Source organism: Myotis daubentonii, chromosome 4 (genome assembly GCF_963259705.1).
Source record: "Myotis daubentonii chromosome 4, mMyoDau2.1, whole genome shotgun sequence".
NCBI lineage: Eukaryota > Metazoa > Chordata > Mammalia > Chiroptera > Vespertilionidae > Myotis > Myotis daubentonii.
In genome coordinates, this window is record NC_081843.1 from 115,164,986 (window position 1) to 115,184,154 (window position 19,169).

At 38.7% G+C, this 19,169-nt stretch overlaps 1 protein-coding gene across 1 annotated transcript in view; it reads left to right on the forward strand.

Annotated features, from left to right (window-relative positions):
• NDUFS4 (NADH:ubiquinone oxidoreductase subunit S4) overlaps window positions 1-19,169 on the forward strand; it is a 61,769-nt gene that overhangs the window by 22,411 nt on the left and 20,189 nt on the right. The window contains exon 2 of the mRNA XM_059695015.1: window positions 4,892-4,970. Coding sequence (XP_059550998.1) covers window positions 4,892-4,970 — 79 coding nt within the window. The remainder of the gene's footprint in view (window positions 1-4,891; window positions 4,971-19,169) is intronic.

Sequence of the window (19,169 nt, forward strand, 5' to 3'; positions counted from 1 at the left end):
TTTTGCTATCTATCGTTCAACACGAACTACACCAATACTCACCTGAAAACAACAGCAACCATTTGTTTTGCTCACACATTGGCCACTTGGGCAGGGTTTGGCAGGGAAGCTTATCTCTGCCCCACATGGTGTCCCTGGACGGCTTAGCCTGGGCTAGTGACCCCCAGTTCACTCACAGCCGGCCAGGGGGTGTGCTGCTGATTCCTCGGCAGAGGTCTCTCCGTGGCCAGTGTGGACATCCTCCTGCTAGAGTGGCTGGTTTAGGAGGAGGATATCCCAGGAAACAGTGTTACGAGAGAGAGGAAGTGGAAACTGCCAGGTTTGTTAAGGCCTGAGCCTGGAAACACGCATCAGCCCATGTTTGTACTGTATTGATTGAGCAGTCCCAGAGGTCAGACTTTAGGAACCAGGAACACAGAACTCTAGCTCTTGATCGGACGGAGGAGTATAAACAATTTTGGAGCCATGCTTTCAACTGCTATAATGATAGGAGAATATTGCCATTCTTAATTGATAAGGTTAATTTGCTTCAAGGGGAGAATAGTGTTGAAACTTGGAGACAGTGATTATTTCTATTCAGATACTATTTTCCAGTACAAATGTGTGTGTGTTTTTATTTTTTCACAACTTTTTGAAGTATTAAAAACAGTATTTGCAAGACATATGTGAGGAAAACTAGAAAACTCTGATGAAAGACTAAGAAGAGTAATGAATGTATATGGATAGGAAGACACGATATTCTTAAGATGTAAGCTCTGTTAGCTTGATTTATAGGCTCAGGAGCAACCATTGTCAGAACCTCTGTAGATACTAAGAAACTTATTCTAAGTTTATATAGAAAGTCAAATGATACCAAATATGGAATATCATAATGAAGACGAGTAACGAAGTCAGAGGAATGACACTAACTTCAGTATTCAGTGCAGAGCCACAGTAATCAGGACACTGTCGGGGGAGTGAAGGGGCACAGGTCAGTGGGCAGAATTGGTAGCCCAGAAACAGACTCTGAAATAGAGTCAATGATGTTTGGGAAAGGAGCAAAGGCAATCCAGGGGAGGAGAGAGCGGAGGTGGGACTGGGACTTACCCACATGCCGAAAATGAATCTACACACTGGCCTCATGCCTCCACAAACGTGAACTCAAAATGGATCCTAGGCCTAAATGTAGGAAACAAAACTACCAAACTTCTGGAAGATAACATAAGAGAAAATGTAGGTGACTTTGATTTGCTGCTGAGTTTTTAGCTATAACACGACATGCACGATCCATGAAAGAAAAAAATTAGATGAGTTGGACTTCATTGAAATTATAAATTTCTCCTCAGTGGAAGACACTTTAAGAAAGTGAAAAGACCTGCAGAGAGAATGTTTGCCAATCACATATCTGATAAAGAGATCTAGCCACGATATACAAAGAACTCTTAAATTCAACAATAAGAAAACAAATGACTTAATTAAAAAATAGGCAGAAGGACTGAACAGACACCTCACCAAAGAAGATATGTAGATGGCAAATAAGCATATGAAAAGGTACCTCAACATATGTCCACAGGGAACTGAAAATTAAAACAACCCTGAGATGCCACTACACATCTATTAAAATGGGTAAAATCCCAAATAGTGACAGCACCAAACACTGGCAAGAATGAAGTGTGACCAGTAAGTCTTCTTTTAAAAAAAATATACTTTTATTGTTATTTTTTTTAGAGATAGAGAAAGGGAAAGGGATAGAGAGGTAGAAATATCGATGAGAGAGAAACATCAATTGGCTGCCTTCTGCACATTCCATACCGGGGATCGAACCCACAATCTGGGCATGTGCCCTGACTGGGAATCTAGATGGTGACCTCTGGGTCCATGGGCCACCAGCCGGGCCTGACCAGAAAGTCTTATTCATGCTGGTGGGATGCAAAATGTACAACTACTTTTGAAGACAGTTTGTCAGTTTCTTTTCTTTTTTCTTTTTATTGAATTTATTGGGGTGACATCGGTTAACAAAATTACACAGGTTTCAGGTGCACAGTTCCACAACACATCATCTATACCAGTGATGGCGAACCTTTTGAGCTCGGTGTGTCAGCGTTTTGAAAAACCCTAACTTAACTCTGGTGCCGTATCACATATAGAAATTTTTTGAAATTTGCAACCATAGTAAAACAAAGACTTATATTTTGGATATTTATTTTATATATTTAAATGCCATTTAACAAAGAAGGGAGGTGGGACTGGTGTCATAGGTTCGCCATCACTGCCCATACTCTCCCCCACCTTCCACTGCGCACCCTCCCCCAGCAATCACCAAAATGCTATCAGTGTCCATGAGTTTTCTCTCTTTTTTTCTTTTGTGCTCAATCCCTGCACCCCCCAACCTCCCCCCCAACAGCTGTCAGCCTGCTCTCTGTCTCTGAGTCTGTCTCTGTTTTGCTTGTTAGTTCGTTTTGTTCATTAGAACATACAGTCCAGCAATTGTGTTCTTAGGGATTTGCCCAAATGAGTTACAAAAACCTGTGCCTGAGTGCCTCTAGCAGAAACAACCCAAATGCCCATCAGCAGATGACTGGATAAACAAATGTGGTAGATACGTTTTTGAAAGTTTAAACTCCTTAGATTTTTAAAGAAAAACAGATTATGAGTTTAGAAATTATTATGTAACATTTCCATAGGGAATTATTAAACTTGAACTATACTCATTTTCATTTATTAGAATCAAACTCATCACTAGATGAAACTTTAGAGCAACAAGTTCTCATTTTACAAATTTACAAAGAGTGAAATTGAGATGCAGAGAGGTTAAGTGATTTGCTCAGAGACACAACTAGTAAATAATAAAACCAGAGTTAGAAATAAGCTCTCTTGATATCCATATTTTCTTACAGGAAACTTGACCGAAAAGTACATATAATAAATGGCTTGTACACTGCAATAATGGTCATTGATAATAACAGTCATAGCCCTTAGGATCTGTAAGAGACCTGGCTATGTGAACAAGCCAGCTGACAAAACAAATAGTGGACAGAGGTAAACTACTGAGGCAAATAAAGTTTCTGATTTTCTAAAAAATGGGAACTAAATAGCAAAGTGAAATTACCATTTGTTTACTGGTGACTGCAGATTAGTCATCCCTACATGTACACTTAACTTTCTAGTGTTCTGATACATTGCCCAGTAAAATATGATTACTAACATTTTGGCAATGTTTGCTTTTGGCTATTGTGAATAATGCTGCAATGAAATTGGTGCACAAATATCTGTTTGAGTTCTGCTTTCAATTCTTTTGGGTATATACTCAGAAGTGGAGTTGTTGGATATTATGGTAATCTGTTTAATTTTTAAAGAACTGCCATACTGTTTTCCGTGGCAGCTGCATGCTTTTATGTTCCCACCAGTAACATACAAAGCTTTCAGTTTCTCCATATCCCACCAACACTTGTTTTTATATCCATCCTAATATATGAAGTAGTATCTCACTGTGGTTTTGATTTGCATTTCCCTAGTGCTTAGTAATGTTGATCATATCTTTCTGTATTTATTGGCTACTTGTAGGTTTTTGGATAAATGTCAGTTCAAGTATTCTTCCCATTTTTAATTGGGTGCTTTGCTTTTTGTTGTTGTTTGATTCCCTCTTTTGAAACCTAAGAATTATCCCTACTTACTGATTTGTAGAAGCTCTTGAATCTATTTTGGATATTGAGCCTTTACTTTCTTGTTTTGAAAATATTTTCTTCTTGTTATGTTTTATTCTTCATTTACAGTACCTGTGGTTTGGAAGTTTTTATGTAGTAGCTTCTGTCATTTTTTTTCCTTTATACTTTCTGGGTTTTGTATCTTAATAATGTTTTTATACTCTAAATTATTAAAAATATTGCCTTTACTCCTACCATTTCATTGATGAGGCTTTTTACAGACTAACCAGCAAGTAGATGTTTGCTATATAATTCACATTTAACTTGAATTTAACCATAGATTATATTTTGTAGATATGACAAATTCAGGGCTGTGTTCATAATGAACTCTGGATCCTTGCTGCTACTTTAACTATCTACAATTGGAGGAAAATGTTTTCCCACAGCTGAGATTTGATTTTTTAAAAATAATTGCTGTCTTTATGTTTAGAAATTAGTTACCTAAATGACCCCCCCTTGTCATACATAAATTCATATATGTACGCTCATATGTTTTGTGTGCTTTTTTACTTAAGTAGTTTTTTCCTGAAATAAATTATATGAATATATTGTTTCAAATAATAAAAATCCCTATATGTGCTCTCTTTGCAATCTAACCTATCTTAAAAGGTTTTTTTCTTATAAAATTTTTAATTGTGACATTTAATTCTTTCTGCTAGATGTTAAATAAAAACATTTTTCACCTTTTATTGTGTTACCTTTTAAATATAGTCTGATTGAAATATGAGAATATTTTGTCTGTGTCTTTGTTTATAATAGCTGTCTGTTTATAGAAAATGATATAATAGCTTTATTTTATGATTAATTGGACATTAATTTAAAATTATGAAAGATCTATAAAGTACATATACTTTTTAAAAAATATATTTTTATTGATGTCAGAGAGGAAAGGAGAGGGAGAGAGAGATAGAAACATCAGTGATGAGAGAGAATCATTGATCGGCTGCCTTCTGAATGCCCCACATTGGGGATGGAGCCCACAAACCGGGCCTGTGCCCTGACCAGGAATCAAACCGTGACCTCCTGATTCATAGGTCGTCGCTCAGCAGACAGAACTAATGGGGGAGGAAAGGGACTCCTGTGACCTCCTCTCTTCCTATTTCTCTTTATAAGGTAGTGTTGTTAGAGTAGCTTGTCTCTGTGATGTTTGTCTGCCTCTCTTGTCCCTGTGCGTGGATCATTTTTTAATTTAAAATCTTGCACTGCAGGTCGTTGAGCACTTCCACATGGAGGTTGGCACAGGACCAAACTCGAGACTCGCAACTCATAACAGTTGATGAAAAATTGGTAAGAATTTTTTATATACGCTGCTAGGATTCTGCCTTTAGGGTTATTCTTGTACAAGAGATTTTAAGAGGGGTGTTTTGTGGGAAGTGATGTGAATTTGACTGTCCAAATTGTATGTAAATTTACTTTAAGAAATATTTGTCACAAAATGATAAAGATAATTTATGTTAAGCATGATACACAAATATTAAGTCATACAAATATTGAGAAATTAAAATTACAAAAGGCTTCCATTTTTTGGTGTTTATAAGTAGCAATTAGAACATTTTTATTTTTATAATGCATGCATTATTTTTTATTTTCTCGGTTATACTATTTAATTAAGTTGTAAGGTACCAGTTCTATTTAAAATTAAGTATATTGAGTTTTTCTGGAATCAGTTGTTTTTGTGTGTATACATCCCATTTCACATTACACATAGAGATTACAACTAGCAACAAATAAATAATGTTCTTCACAACAGAAAGAATTTTGGTAACCATGACATAAAATTTTCCAATGTGTGGTGGCATTTTACATGCAGCTTGTCATTGATGCTTATATTATATGATAGCATAAATTTTGTAAATGTCGTAAGACTTCCAGTAAAAATGTGTAGTCGTATTTTCATTTTTATCTGGCTTACCATTATCAAATATATGGGTGTGTTTCTTAACTACTCCCTTTCTAATCGTTGTATATTCTTTTATTGCTCAATTTTGAGCCTGTGAGCATAATTTAAATAATCGGTCACACTTAAGTTTCTATTTGCACCATTGAAGATCTAAATAGGAAAATAAATAGATAAGGAAACAGTAAGGAAATCCCTAAATATCTTAGGTTTAAGGCTGGCTGATTTGAACTTTAAAACCAAAGGATAACCAAAATAGTTTTTTTAAAATGCTGGTTGTGTCATCCTCTTCTGGAAAATCTTCTGGTGCTTCTTATTGACCTAAGAAGAGTAAACATGAAAACCCTGACACGGTCTCTGAGGTCGCCCTCTCTAGGTTTACCTGGTCCCACTCTCTGTCCCCTTTGCTCTGTGCCTGTGACTTGCTGTTCCCTTTCTGCTTCAGGGCATTTAGATTCCAGTTCAGTCTGCCCAGCTGCTGGTACCAGTCCCCCAGCTTTTCATTCAGTGCCATGTGCTTATGCGTCCCATGTTCACCACCGGGGCCGCTTCCTCAGGTGTAGAAGAATTGAGGCAGGAATGGACGAGTTGGAGGCCTCACCGGGCCATGTGTTCATTAATGAGTGAGGATCCTCTTTGCATCTCTTCTAAGCCCCAAGGGATTGCCTTCTTGTCCGGTACATGGGGTTTACTCTCTGTAAAATTTTCAGAGTTTACGAGTGATGCTTCTAAGTTCTGTTCTCTCTAGTTTGGATGCATAAGTCAGAACAGACACCCCGCTGTTGCTTAGACAAGGTGCTGTGAAGCACACCAGGAGCTGTGGACTGCTCTGAGTGTTATGTTTTTCATTGTCTCACAAATCAGTCGCATACTTTTAATGAATTTTGTTGCCCTGTATAGATTTTCTCCAGCTTTGTTATGTCTTTCTTGAAGTGTGTGCTAGTCAAAATATAGGTTTGATATGCCAGCTAAAGTCAATTGAGGTCTTATGTGTAATTATTCATAGTTATTGAGGTCATATTTAATATGGATAGCTGAAACCCTTAGCCATTCATTTAAGTTTATATTAAAACAAAAGTATTAAATAATCTTACAGGTAACGTAGTGCTAACAAGGGTTTCTGCGTTTTTTGCTCCTACATACGATCAGATGAAGGCTTCAGTGAGTAGCATAATGACAGGACCGGGGGATGGATGGACTTACAGCAATGTTGAGCAAGTGGAATTGATTAGATTTGCATTTTGAAAAAAAGATCCTAAAAATATATATCAGTATTAATGATGAAAATATTTCAAAAGGTGACGTAAAAGAAGATGTAGAAACCGCATTTTAATGTTATTATTCTATACTATAAACCAATTTATTAACTTAGGATACCATTTTTCTTAACCACTCAACATCCTATATAATAAAAGGCTAATATGCAAATCAATTGAACGGCCCAACGACCGGTTGCTGTGACGCACGCTGACTACCAGGGGGCAGACCCTCAATGCAGGAGCTGCCCCCTGGTGGTCAGTGCACTCCCACAGGGGGAGCGCTGCTCAGCCAGAAGCCCTGAGCCAGGCTCACAGTGGCGAGAGGGCGCAGGTTGGGCTGAGGGACTCCCCCCACCCCTGACTTCACAAATTTCGTGCACTGGGCCTTTAGTTAGTTATATTTGTACCTGAAATTGGACAGAAACTAGAATCTTAATTGTGTGGTAAGGGAATTAGCCATTCTCATGATTTCTATTGGATAGCTTATGTGATGTAGTTTAAAAATTAATACAGGTGGTGCCTATTAAGCATGTGGACTAGGTCTTAAGCATGTGGACTAAACTTAATTGGAGGTTAGTTTTAGTGTTTATTTTCAAACCGGAGGATAACTTTAGATGTTACCTAGTTACATTATTGAATCTATTTTTCATTTAAAATATTTTCAACCTTTTATTCAAGAGAAATCTTATGTGGGACTCTAACAAGTAATAAACTCGATGAAAGCTGAATTTGCTGGGGGGTGAGGGCTGGGAGCCCGAGGGGCGATGCAAGCTTTCCTTAGGACAGCGGTTCGCAGTGTGGTCCGGGTGGGAGCCCAGAGCCCTTGCAGGAGGTCAACAAAGTCAGACTATTTTCCTAATCAGACAAAGGCTTTTTAAAGTCCGTTTCACTTAACATTCTTGATGAAGCAGTAAAAATGATTAATGTTTAAAAATCTCCACCCCACATACTCGTCTTTGTATTTCCCGTGTGGCAAAACAAGAAGTATTGTGCATAAGACACGTCCGCTGCATGTCCCCAGGTATCACTGGGGTCTAAGGATAACTGCTTGTGTTGCTGCGTTGCTGTTGCACATTGAAGCTGGCCACTTTCTTCTTGGAGCACCTCTAATTGCAAAAACAATAACAGGTGACACAGTATGGTTTTCCAGTCTTCAGCACATGGCAGAAAATTCTAGAAAATAAACCTGCTGCTTCAAGGAAGCGTTACCCATGATAAACTTCAAGCTTCCAAGTAAAAATGAGAATTTTTGAACTTGATTCTGCCACTAATCTGATTGAGCCTGACAGCTTCCCAATAAAGACTGTTGTGATGGTACTGGTGGTGAGGTTCAGGAATGTGATTTAGGAGATTAGGTAGTGAAATGTGCTAACATTAGGAAGATGGGCATACCTCCTGTGAACCAGTGTTTTTCAGATGAGCAATGTATGATGTTATAAAATCATGCATGGGTAAAACTTTACAGTGCAAGATAGAACAATGCTTTTAATGTGAGGATGACAATATTAAGGCTATTAAAATATTGCTCCATTTTCTAATTACATGTCTTTTTTAGGATAAATTTTCTTCATATAGTTCAACCAAGATAGCTTAGTACAACAGTTTGAACACAAGAACAGATGTTAGAATTAACCAGTCTTGTGTTAAGCTATTCATTAGAGATTTTCAAAAATGCCTATCAGTTGTCCCTCTTCTCACTAAATTCTTTAGCTTTTGAAAATACACATAATAATATTATCCTATATAATAAAAGGCTAATATGCAAATCGACCGAATGGCGGAATGACCGATAACTATGACGCACACTGACCACCAGGGGGCAGATGCTCAATGCAGGAATTGCCCCTTGGTGGTCAGTGCACTCCCACAAGGGTAGCAACCGCTCAGCCAGAAGCCGGGCTCATGCCTGGCGAGCGCAGCGGCGGTGGTGGGAGCCTCTCTCGCCTCTGCCGCCGCACTAAGGAGCAGCAAGCCAAGTGGTAAAGAGCAGCTATCAGGTGGGTGGTAAGGAGCAAGGGGTCTTGGACTGCAAGAGGGATGTTCGACTGCGAGAGGGCACAGGCTGGGCTGAGAGATCCCCTCCCCCCAAGTGCTCGAATTTCGTGCACTGGGCCTCTAGTTTTTATAATAATGTTCTATTAATATATAATTGGTTTATTATCATTTTAAACTAAGTATACATTTAAGTTTTTCTCCATTTAAATTTCTTATGGCAAATATCTGCAGATATATTTATATAAACAAAACCTCTATGGGCCTAATAATTTTTATTTCATATATTTTTAAATTAAATGTATTGGGGTGTCATTGGTTGATAAGATTATATAGGTTTCATGTGTACAATTCTATGTTCATCATCTGTATATTGCATTGTATGCCTACCACCCAGTAATTTTTAAGAGGGTAAAGGAGTTCTGAGACCAAAATGTTTGAGAATCATTCTCCCAAGTCTTCTTTTTCGGTTTAAACATCCCCAGGGCTTTGATTCACATCACATGGATCCTAGTTAATTCATCATCGTCATTATCTTGCAGTTGAACTGAATCCCTTTTACACTGTTGTTGCCAGGATTTCTTGTGATACTACAGATGTGTGGCAGGGCCTGCTGGGGATTATGACCTCCATCCCTGCTCATCCAGCAGTCCGAGGAAGGCGGCTTAAAGCTTATGTTCTCCTGCTTCTTCCTTAGGTGGAGCTCATGGGGAGCCAAAACCCAGACCTTTCTTATTTGTACTGTGACCAAGTCACGTTTCATTTCTTCCGTCTTACATATATGCTGTTTATTATTTTAACTGTTATTCTCAGATAGTTCAGAGGCCATGCTACCAAATAAAAAGTTTACTTTTTTTTATTATTATTACATTTAACAGGCAAAATTTAATATGTAGAACATAAGAAATTAAGGGAATTTTTATAGTATTTCATAGATGTCAGTACCCTTATAAGTACAAAGAAAAAGATGTTTTATTTTGAGTATCAATTATGTATTGATAACAGGTACCTTATCCTTTTTAGGCATAAAATGTAATGGGGAGCAGTCTGCCTCGCATTTCCAGTGGAAAGAAACGATTCTTTCATTTGATTTTTGCATTTCTTTTTTCAAATTTGTTTGAGAGAAAAAGAAACAGAAACATCAAGAGAGAGAGGAGCCGAAACCGGTTTGGCTCAGTGGATAGAGCGTCGGCCTGCGGACTGAAAGGTCCCAGGTTCGATTCCGGTCAAGGGCATGTACCTGGGTTGCGGGCATTTCCCCAGTGGGGGATGTGCAGGAGGCAGCTGATCGATATTTCTCTCTCATTGATGTTTCTGGCTCTCTATCTCTCTCCCTTCCTCTCTGTAAAAAATCAATAAAATATATTTTTTTTAAAAAAAAAGAGAGAGAGAGGAAGAGGGAGAAACAGAAACATTGATTTGTCGTTCCACTTATTAATGCATTCACTGGTTGTGCCTTGACCTGGGATCAAATCCGAAACCTTGGCGTAGCCAGACCATGCTCTGACCACTTGGCTACCTGGCCAGGCCTTGTCATTTTCGAACTATATACAATGTTGGCAAATAGAGAACAAATCTTCAGAGAATAAAATCGTAGTATTTCCTAATTTCCTAGATTGCTATTAATGAATCTTATCGCATAGCACATGGTACATTTCTAATCAGTCAGTTTTAAGAATGTCTTCTCTGTTGTGTATAAACTAATATCCTTTTCATTTACTGTCAGAATTAATAAAAATTTAAATATCAAAAGAGTAGATAGATGACAGCATCTTAAAACAATCTTGTTAATTGATGTAGAAGCACAGTGTTTAAAAAGCCTTTTTGTGTTTGCACCATTATTTCCAAATCTGCGATACTTCCTGCAAATCCTAAGGAAAGCTCACCGCTGACTGTTTGCTTGGCCCTTGGTTTTTGTTGCAGGGTTGCTGTGCTGTGGAGGTTGGGTGAAGAATGCCTTTGCCTTTGTGCTTTATTAAGAGAGAAACTTTTTCCCTTTACCCCCACCCCACCCCCACCCCGGTTTCCTTTCAGCACATTTGATGAGAGCATGTTGTCTTTTTATATTCACGTGGACTATGCAAAATAGAGACGTTAACTGTTCATTGTTCTTTAAAGATTTTGAGTAAGCACTCCCCATAAAACAGCTACAGAATGAATGAGACCTACATGGGTATGTTTTTGAAATGCTTTGTCATCATTTTTATTTCCTATTTTTAAAATACTAATTTCTGTTTGTCACAATCGCCTTATATTAAGTATCTACTACTGTAGTTAAGATTTAAATACAAAAGATAGAAAAATCCCCTCAAAATGTAAGAATTATTTTAATGTAGTAATAAAAATAAGGTGAAATAAGCCTTAATACTTTGGACATTAGTATGTTACTTTTGTAAAATTAGTTGGCTGCCATCTATCCTTCATTATTTATTTATTTATTTATTTATTTATTTATTTAATAAACATGTATTGAGCACCTATCTGTGCCAGGCATTATGCTTCAGTGTTTATGTTGGCACTTTCAATGGTTTATTTTCAGTTAGATGCCTAGTCATTTTGTTTAAAAACTATTAAGCAGCAGTTGTTTTAAACTAATGATAGTTATACATACATCCTCATCATAAATGAGTATCAAAAAGGAAACTCTGTGTAGCAGTCTGTAAATCTCAAATAGGTAGAGTGGGAAAGGCTGGCTCTCATTTCTAAGTTTTTTTGAGAAATTATAGTAAGCACTTTAATATAAATCCTATCAGGATTTAAAATAATCTATATGTTGAAATTAGGTGTGCATGTAAAATAAAGAGTCAGGGTTTCGAATGCTGCCAATTTGTTGTTTTACTGCTTGGCAGTTTCCTCCCAGCAGCAGCACAGCAGTTAAAGCTTGGTCACTTGTTGATACTTGCAGTAAGTACTTGCAGTGGTGTTAGCGCACACACATAGTCGACTGTGCGAGAATATTGCTGTTTTAGAATGTCTGCAAGCAGCAACAAGTTATTTAATATAATTTTTTTGTCACTTTAGTTGGTTTTACATTTTTTCATTGCTTGAACTTGCTCTAAGAAATTTGTAGAAATGAGTGATATTTTTGCAAGCCTTCTAAAATAAAACAATTATATTTGCTACACAAGTATTAGTTTTATGTTGTTTTTACTTCCTAACACACTAAAAGTTTATAGATGAAAACTTTTTATAAGTCTGCAAACCCGAATTAAAGATTGGTCATTAGGAGGTGGCCTGCACAAAAGAGAAAGCTAAGTGAGAGGCTTGCGTTTGCTCTGGTGCTTGCTTCTTGAAGGGCCAGTTTTCTTGGAGAGATTACGTTCTTTTGGTGGGTGGCGGCGCTATCTCTGCTAGATTATTGGGAGGCTAGTGTCTGTGACTGGGTTATACAGCCTCCTCGCATCTCAAGTGTCTGTTGTGTCTGGACTTTCCTCACGCAGCATTCTTGTGCAAAAATTTCAAGGCTTTAGCCTGGAGCACTGGGTCAAAGGATATGTCTCTTTGAAGGGTAGACAGGAGTTCTTATGTTTTATTCACTAAGTAGTATTTCATTTTACATCAAAGAATAGCAGCCTTTGAGAGCCTTTCAGGGTGGCAGTTGAGCATGTGGGCTTTTTTTTTTTCAAGACTTTCACTAAATATGGAACGTTTCTTCGTGTTTCTCAGTCTACAGATGCTTGTTTATATTCTTGTATCAGGATGGGACTATTAAAAAGAAAAAGCATTGATTATAGAGTTAGTTTGAGGTAGAGTTTTATTTTTAAAAAACTTACAATGTACTTGTCTCTTTCGGTTTTTACACTACCTACAAGCTACTGAGAAAAAAAATTGTTAGATAGCCTTTAAGATTGTAGCAGTACTATTGCTTACACTTCTAAGGAAGAAGTAATGACTAATGATTTTGGAAGTGTAAATTTTATAGTGGAATGGCCTGTTATTGGCTTTTTTTTCACGTGTAAAAGGGGGAGATACTTATTTTGAAACATAACAAAACGCAAGTAATGAAAAATGTTAAGACTTAGTATATCTAGAAGTAAATGTTGTTTATGTGCCTTTGAGATAAGTTAATAACTATTATGAACCAATAAAATAATTATACAATATATGATTGCTTATGTTTAGAAGATTAAATTGTATTTAATATTCCTATCACATGACATATATACCTGAGCATATGAACCAATATTCATATAGCTTATTTTTATATTTATGGGTAAACATGCTTTTAAAATTACTGAAAATGTATTTAACTAGAATTGGTCGATCATTTAAAATAGAAATATTTGTACTCATTAATAACGTATCATTAGTATTGAAATAACTTCAGATAACTTGCATTTGACATTGAGTAAAACAAGTCAGATCATTTATTATATACAGTTGTTTAAAATAAAATGTATTGATAAGTACAGAACTTTGTGTTCCAAAATACAATCCCATTCAAATAAGTTATTTTCACATGTTATCTCGCTGTAAAAAAAACTTGTACTTATTAAATAGTTATAGAGGAAATGAATGGTAATGTTGGGTTTTATATGCAGACAGGGACCATTGAGACTTAACGTAGGGAATGGTCTTTCTATATTGAAGTTGTTTAAGGAACAAAGATCTTTCCTCCGAAGGGCTCAGCCGTCTCCATTCTCTGCGGTTCTTCAGCAATTAAAGCCAGTTTGCTTTCCTCTCTGTTCCACGCAGACAACTTGAACAGGACTGGAGGATCGGGCTGACAGTGTTTTATCTTTCAGACACTTTAAGTTCTGTGTACCAATTAGCAAAGTACAGTAAAGGTTTGGACTTACCAGCCACAACATCTCTCATGCCTGGAAGCAAGTGTCTGGCTGGTGCGGCGTCGCAGCCCACTGTGCCCCTTGTAAGGACAGTCACTGGGCCACCCCTTCCCCGCTCTCCTACCTGCGGTGGGTGGCATTGTGTAGAGCACTCGGCACTCCACACAGGAGCCTTTCAAGGGTTTGAAATGCTCGTGTGTTATTATTGAGGAGCTTTGGCTCTCAAAGTAGAATTGATAATATTTAATCATTTGAATGTTATGTTTTTTATCCTTTTAGTGATTCTACAATTTGTATGTGAAGATACATTATTTTTCTTTAATTAGTTCCAACTACAAAGCTGTCTATTCTCTCCTTGGAAATTGGTTGTGTAATTTTATTCATTTAACTGGATATAATTATAAATGAGTCATCAGAGTTTATATCCGAGTATGTGATACCTGATGTTTTCTTTAGACTGTATTTGAATGTAGGTTGGTGGGTTTTTTAATTTTTTGTTTGGTTGGTTGGCTTTCTTTCGTAGGTTGGTTTTTGTGTTGTTGTTTCTTTCTTGGTAGTAGAAAGAGAGAGTATTTTGCTTTTAATTGGCCGGTTTGTCCGATAACTTCAAAACTCAAGAATTCATCCAAATCCCACCTTGAACTTGTTAAAGCCTCATGTCCATCACCTGACAGCGACGTGGTCATGAAGGCAGGGGAGAGGGAGTGAAGGAACAGGAGGCCGCCCCCGGGACAAGTGCTCTTCTCTTCGTGTCGCGCGTGTCTGGGAAGAGGGGCCGAGCGCGGGAGGAGAAGGCCCAGCTCGGAAGTGGAGGCTGGAGACGCCCATCCCGCCTCTGTGCCAGGCGCTCGTCTGCTGTGGCTCCTCTGTGTCTGACTCCCCCTTCACAACGCCGCTCGCAAGCTTGCAGATCCCGTCCATGTCCTGCCAGGGGACGTGTAGGAAAAGGGGTGCTACTGTACGCGGTGTGCTATGGCTACCCAAACTGCCTCTCGGTCAGGCACACTGTTCAGAAATAGGAGTAGGCTTTTTGCTCAGTTCTGTTTCATGGTTAATAGTTTACTTCTTGCCGTTTTGAGTATATTACCTATCAGTTACTAAAGGTTTTTTATTTTAATGCCTCTAATGAAATAGGTATTAAAAATGGCCGTGGCTTTCTCTGAGCAGCATATAGACACCGGTATACCAAAATGTTGGGCTGAAGGCGCTCATTTAAATTTAAGACCTGAGGATCGGATCAGTATACTGACTTTGTATTACGATGACTACTGAGTTTATATCATTATAACTGACATCTAACAATTTAAAAGATTTTTAAACCTAATTGAATAGTTTGAGATTTAACATCTGAAAAAGTAAAATAAGGTTCCTGGTTTAGTTAGGATTTTAATGTATTCAATATTCAAATATGGCTGGTTGCTTGGAGTTTGTCTCTGTCTTTGGGACTCCCTTCCTCTGCCTGGAGTGGCAGATGCCAGAGGAGGAGAAAGGCAGTGCGGAGTGCAGGCCGGCTGAGAGGAGGAGGCTGTGGCCAAGGAGAACGGGGAGCAGCGAGAGGCCAAGTGAGGTCAGAGAGGGATGCAGGGGATTTTGGGTGTTCGTGAAATAATTCTTACAGTTTTCTACAAGGGATTACATTTTAACAACTACTTTTTTTCTAAAAGAAATATATTGTTGAAAGTATTACAGATGCCCCCTTTCTCCCCCATTGGCCCCTCCACCCTGCACGTCTCCCCTCCCCCAGGCAGAAGGATCCCATGTTTTGTCGTTGCATTTTAGATTTTACGGACGGTACGGGATAGCAGGTCAGTGGTTTTCCTGTTCAACTTCTGACTTTGAGGTTGCTTTTTGATAAAGGCATATTGGGAGCTGGAATCTTGAATTCATCTACTTGCTCTAATCCCCCAGTCTCCATGGCCCCACACCCCCCCCCTCCCCCCACCCACATGGGAAAGTCAGTGGAGATGGCTGAGCTGCTGTCCGCAAGGTGGTGCTGACACAGGCACACGCATGTTTAAGCTTCTGGCCTGTTTCAGTGGGTGTCCTGGCTGGGGGTTGGCTAGGGTGATGGTTTTACCTTGACTGGACTCTGTTTGCTCTCCCTGCCTCTCCTTTCTCCCCTGGTCTCTCTGGTGCTTGGAGCTTGTCTCTCTGTCTTTGGGACTCCCTTCCCCCTTTGCGGACAGTGTAGCTGACTGTCATCACCTTTCCTTTTCTGGCTGTCTGTGTTGTTCCCCACCCCTTCAGTCCTCCCTTCCCGCGACTGGCTCCTCCTTTTCCTCCCCCCCCCCCCCCCCCCCGCCTGGTTTGGGCGCTCTGGCCGATTTTTTGACTGTTATTGTTCTTTTCTTCTTGGTACTCCTCTATGTCTCTTCTACTCCCCTGCTTGTTCTTCCTCCCCTTCTCACCTTTCTTCATACTTTTGTAGCATTTTCCTCTTCTTCTTTCTTTCCTTTCTTCCTCTCCTCTCAAAATGATGATGAGAGAGCTACATCAGACCTACGGAGGAGAGACAGAGCTGGCCCTACCCTCCAATTGCTTTTTTCTCTTAGGTCTTATCTCCCCGCCCCTCCTCTGGGGAATATATAGGACTTTTGAAGACATTTACTAACTGGAAAGAGAAATGCTATGATTTAAACATTATATTATAATTATCTTTAATTGAATTTGAATTAATTGAAAAGAATACTGTACTAACTCACATTTGCTATTCAGATGCTGAGTTCTAGGGGATCTTGGAGCTAAATATTGGCCCTGATTGCAATGGTCTTACATTAGGTGTGTTCATTTGTGTATATTTGCGCCTATACAGTTGGCATTTAACAGTTTCTGTTGTGTAACTTGCCTTTTCTAACAGCAATTTACTAAGTCATTGAAGATATTACTCTACGTAGATTCTGATAGTCAGTCATGTGAATGTATGCTAAATGACTGTCATTCCAATGAGAATTGTTTTAGTCACTTATAACCTATTTTTTAGAAACACCAATCAGAAAGGATATATGCACCCATATGTTCATAGCAGCACAATTCACCATAGCTAAGATCTGGAAACAGCCCATCAGTAGATGAATGGATTAGAAAACTGTGGTACATCTACACGATGGAATACTACGCTGCTGTAAAAAAGAAGGAACTCTTACCATTTGCAATGGCATGGATGGAACTGGAGAGCATTATGCTAAGTGAAATAAGCCAGTCAATGAAGGAAAAATACCACATGATCTCACTCATTCATGGATAATAAAGACCATTATAAACTTATGAACAAAAATAGATACAGAGGCAGAGCTGCCTCAAACAGACTGTCAAGCTGCAGTGGGAAGGCCGGGGAGGATAGGGGGGCAGAAGGGGGGGAGGGTAAGAGATCAACCGAAGGACTTATATGCATGCATATAAGCATAACCAATGGACATAAGACACTGGGGGGTAGGGGAGGCCAGGGGATTGTCAAGGGCGGGGGGAAAAAGGAGACATATGTAATACCCTTTGTAATACTTTAAGCAATAAAACTAAAAAAAAAAAAAAGAAACCAAAAATATATATATATATTTTTATTGTTTTCAGAGAGGAAAGGAGAGGGAGAGAGAGGTAGAAACATCGATGATGAAAGAGAATCATTGATCGGCTGCCTCCTTGCACACCCCTTACTGGGGATCGAGCCCACAACCCGGGCTTGTGTCCTGACCAGGAATCGAACTGTGACCTCCTGGTTCATAGGTCGAAGCTCAACCATTGACCCTTTTCAGTACCGCACAGGCAAGTGGTGGAGCTTGGGTTCCTCCAGGTTTGTCTGAATCAGACATAATTCCTTGCTCCTAGCCAATATTGTATTTCATAGTATGATTATGTAACGACCCCCTCCCGTCCTCCGGGTGCTCAGAGGAGCAAGCTCTTGAATTCAGGGGCAGTCTTTAGTCCCTCCGCAGCCCTGGCCTGGATAACTTGGCATAGCAGGATCTTTCCATTTGGACTGAAGTGAATAAAGGTAAATGGTACCTATCCCGTCACTGTTAGCATGTCATAGGCTTTTCAGAATATGGTTGTAACTTCATCAAACACATTTATTTAACATGATATTGTACTCAGTGCTTTGACATACACAAGAAATGGAATAGTCAGCCCTTACTTAGAAAGAAAAACTATGTTGTTCTCTCTTTTGAACTTGAAGCAGCTTACTGACTCTGATTGCATAACCCTTTGTTGTATTTTAATGACTTACTCATTTTTCAAGGAAGATTTTCTGCATCTGACACCCACTTTTTGCTCACTCTTTTTAAAAAGTTCAGTAGTGATTTTTAAGAGACAAGAGGTCATGTCTGTACTGTTGAGCATTGTGTCCAGCGTCTAATACATATAGGTTCTGAAATATATGTTGAATTAAAGAGACACGTTCTTTTTATTGTGCAATATAAGCACTTTACATACAGTACTTAGTCTTTGTTATACTTCATTTAATTGACTTTATAGATGCTGAATTAGGAGATGTTTTCATCTGCAACGTTGTGAGTTGGGATTCTGACCAGTTTTGACTCGCCCTTTGGTTTAGCCTTTGCTGCACCCGTCCCTGCAGAAGGGCCACCTGGGTGCTGACAGAAGTTTGGGATGGAGACACAGCTCTTAATTTCTTAATTTCCTACTCGTTGTATGATTAGCAGTGTCATTTGTGTGATCGTTTTCTATCTTAACAACATTCCATTTAAAACTTTACTTTGGGTTCCATGGTAGCTTACAGTATGCAAGACGTAATGGGGTCACATTGCCACTCTTGTTTCCTTCCTGGTGGGACTCCCACACAGTGTGTTTGTTGCTCTGGCGGACAAAGCTGGTTCTCCTGGCACCTCTGTTTTCAGTCTGATTGTATCTGAGTCACTGTGGCTGCTCATTCTCTGCAATGTTTAAAGTTCCGCTGTGGTGAGTAAATTCACACAGCATGCTGTCAGCTTTTCGTATTTTTCAAACTGTAAAATTTATTTTATAAAATGCCCTTTATTGTTTATGAGACCCTTTAATGAGTTTCTTGGGTTAGGTATCTGTAGCGTACTTAAAGATTTTGTTACAGATCTAAGATGGTTTCTCTTTTAACTTCTTTCATGGTTGAAGTAGAATATAAACACAATCACCAAATTTAGATCAGTTCAGCTCTAAAATAAATTTAAACACGTAATTGGTAGCCAGTAGCCTCCAACAGAGCATGTTTCTGTAAGCAATATTTGTAGTGTCCCAGTATGTGCTCTATTAAAACGTTTTCAGCATTGATCTATAATAACAAGCAATTTAGTCGCACTTATTACCAAAAAAGCCTGGTAAAAATTTTGGTTCTTTTGAGTATACTGAGAGACCTATCAAAAATTTACCCATTGGCAAAACCCTTTTTCATTTATTTCTCTTTATGACAAGTGTAAACTATTAAGGTTAAGTGGGTGGGGCAACCGGAAGTAATTACGAAGGCCAGTGGCATTTTTGTGGTTTAATAAAGGCAGAAGCTAATTATTCAGTTTTTATTTAAGTGAAATGGTGCCAAAAAGGAGGTTCCTGCCGAGCAGCTGCA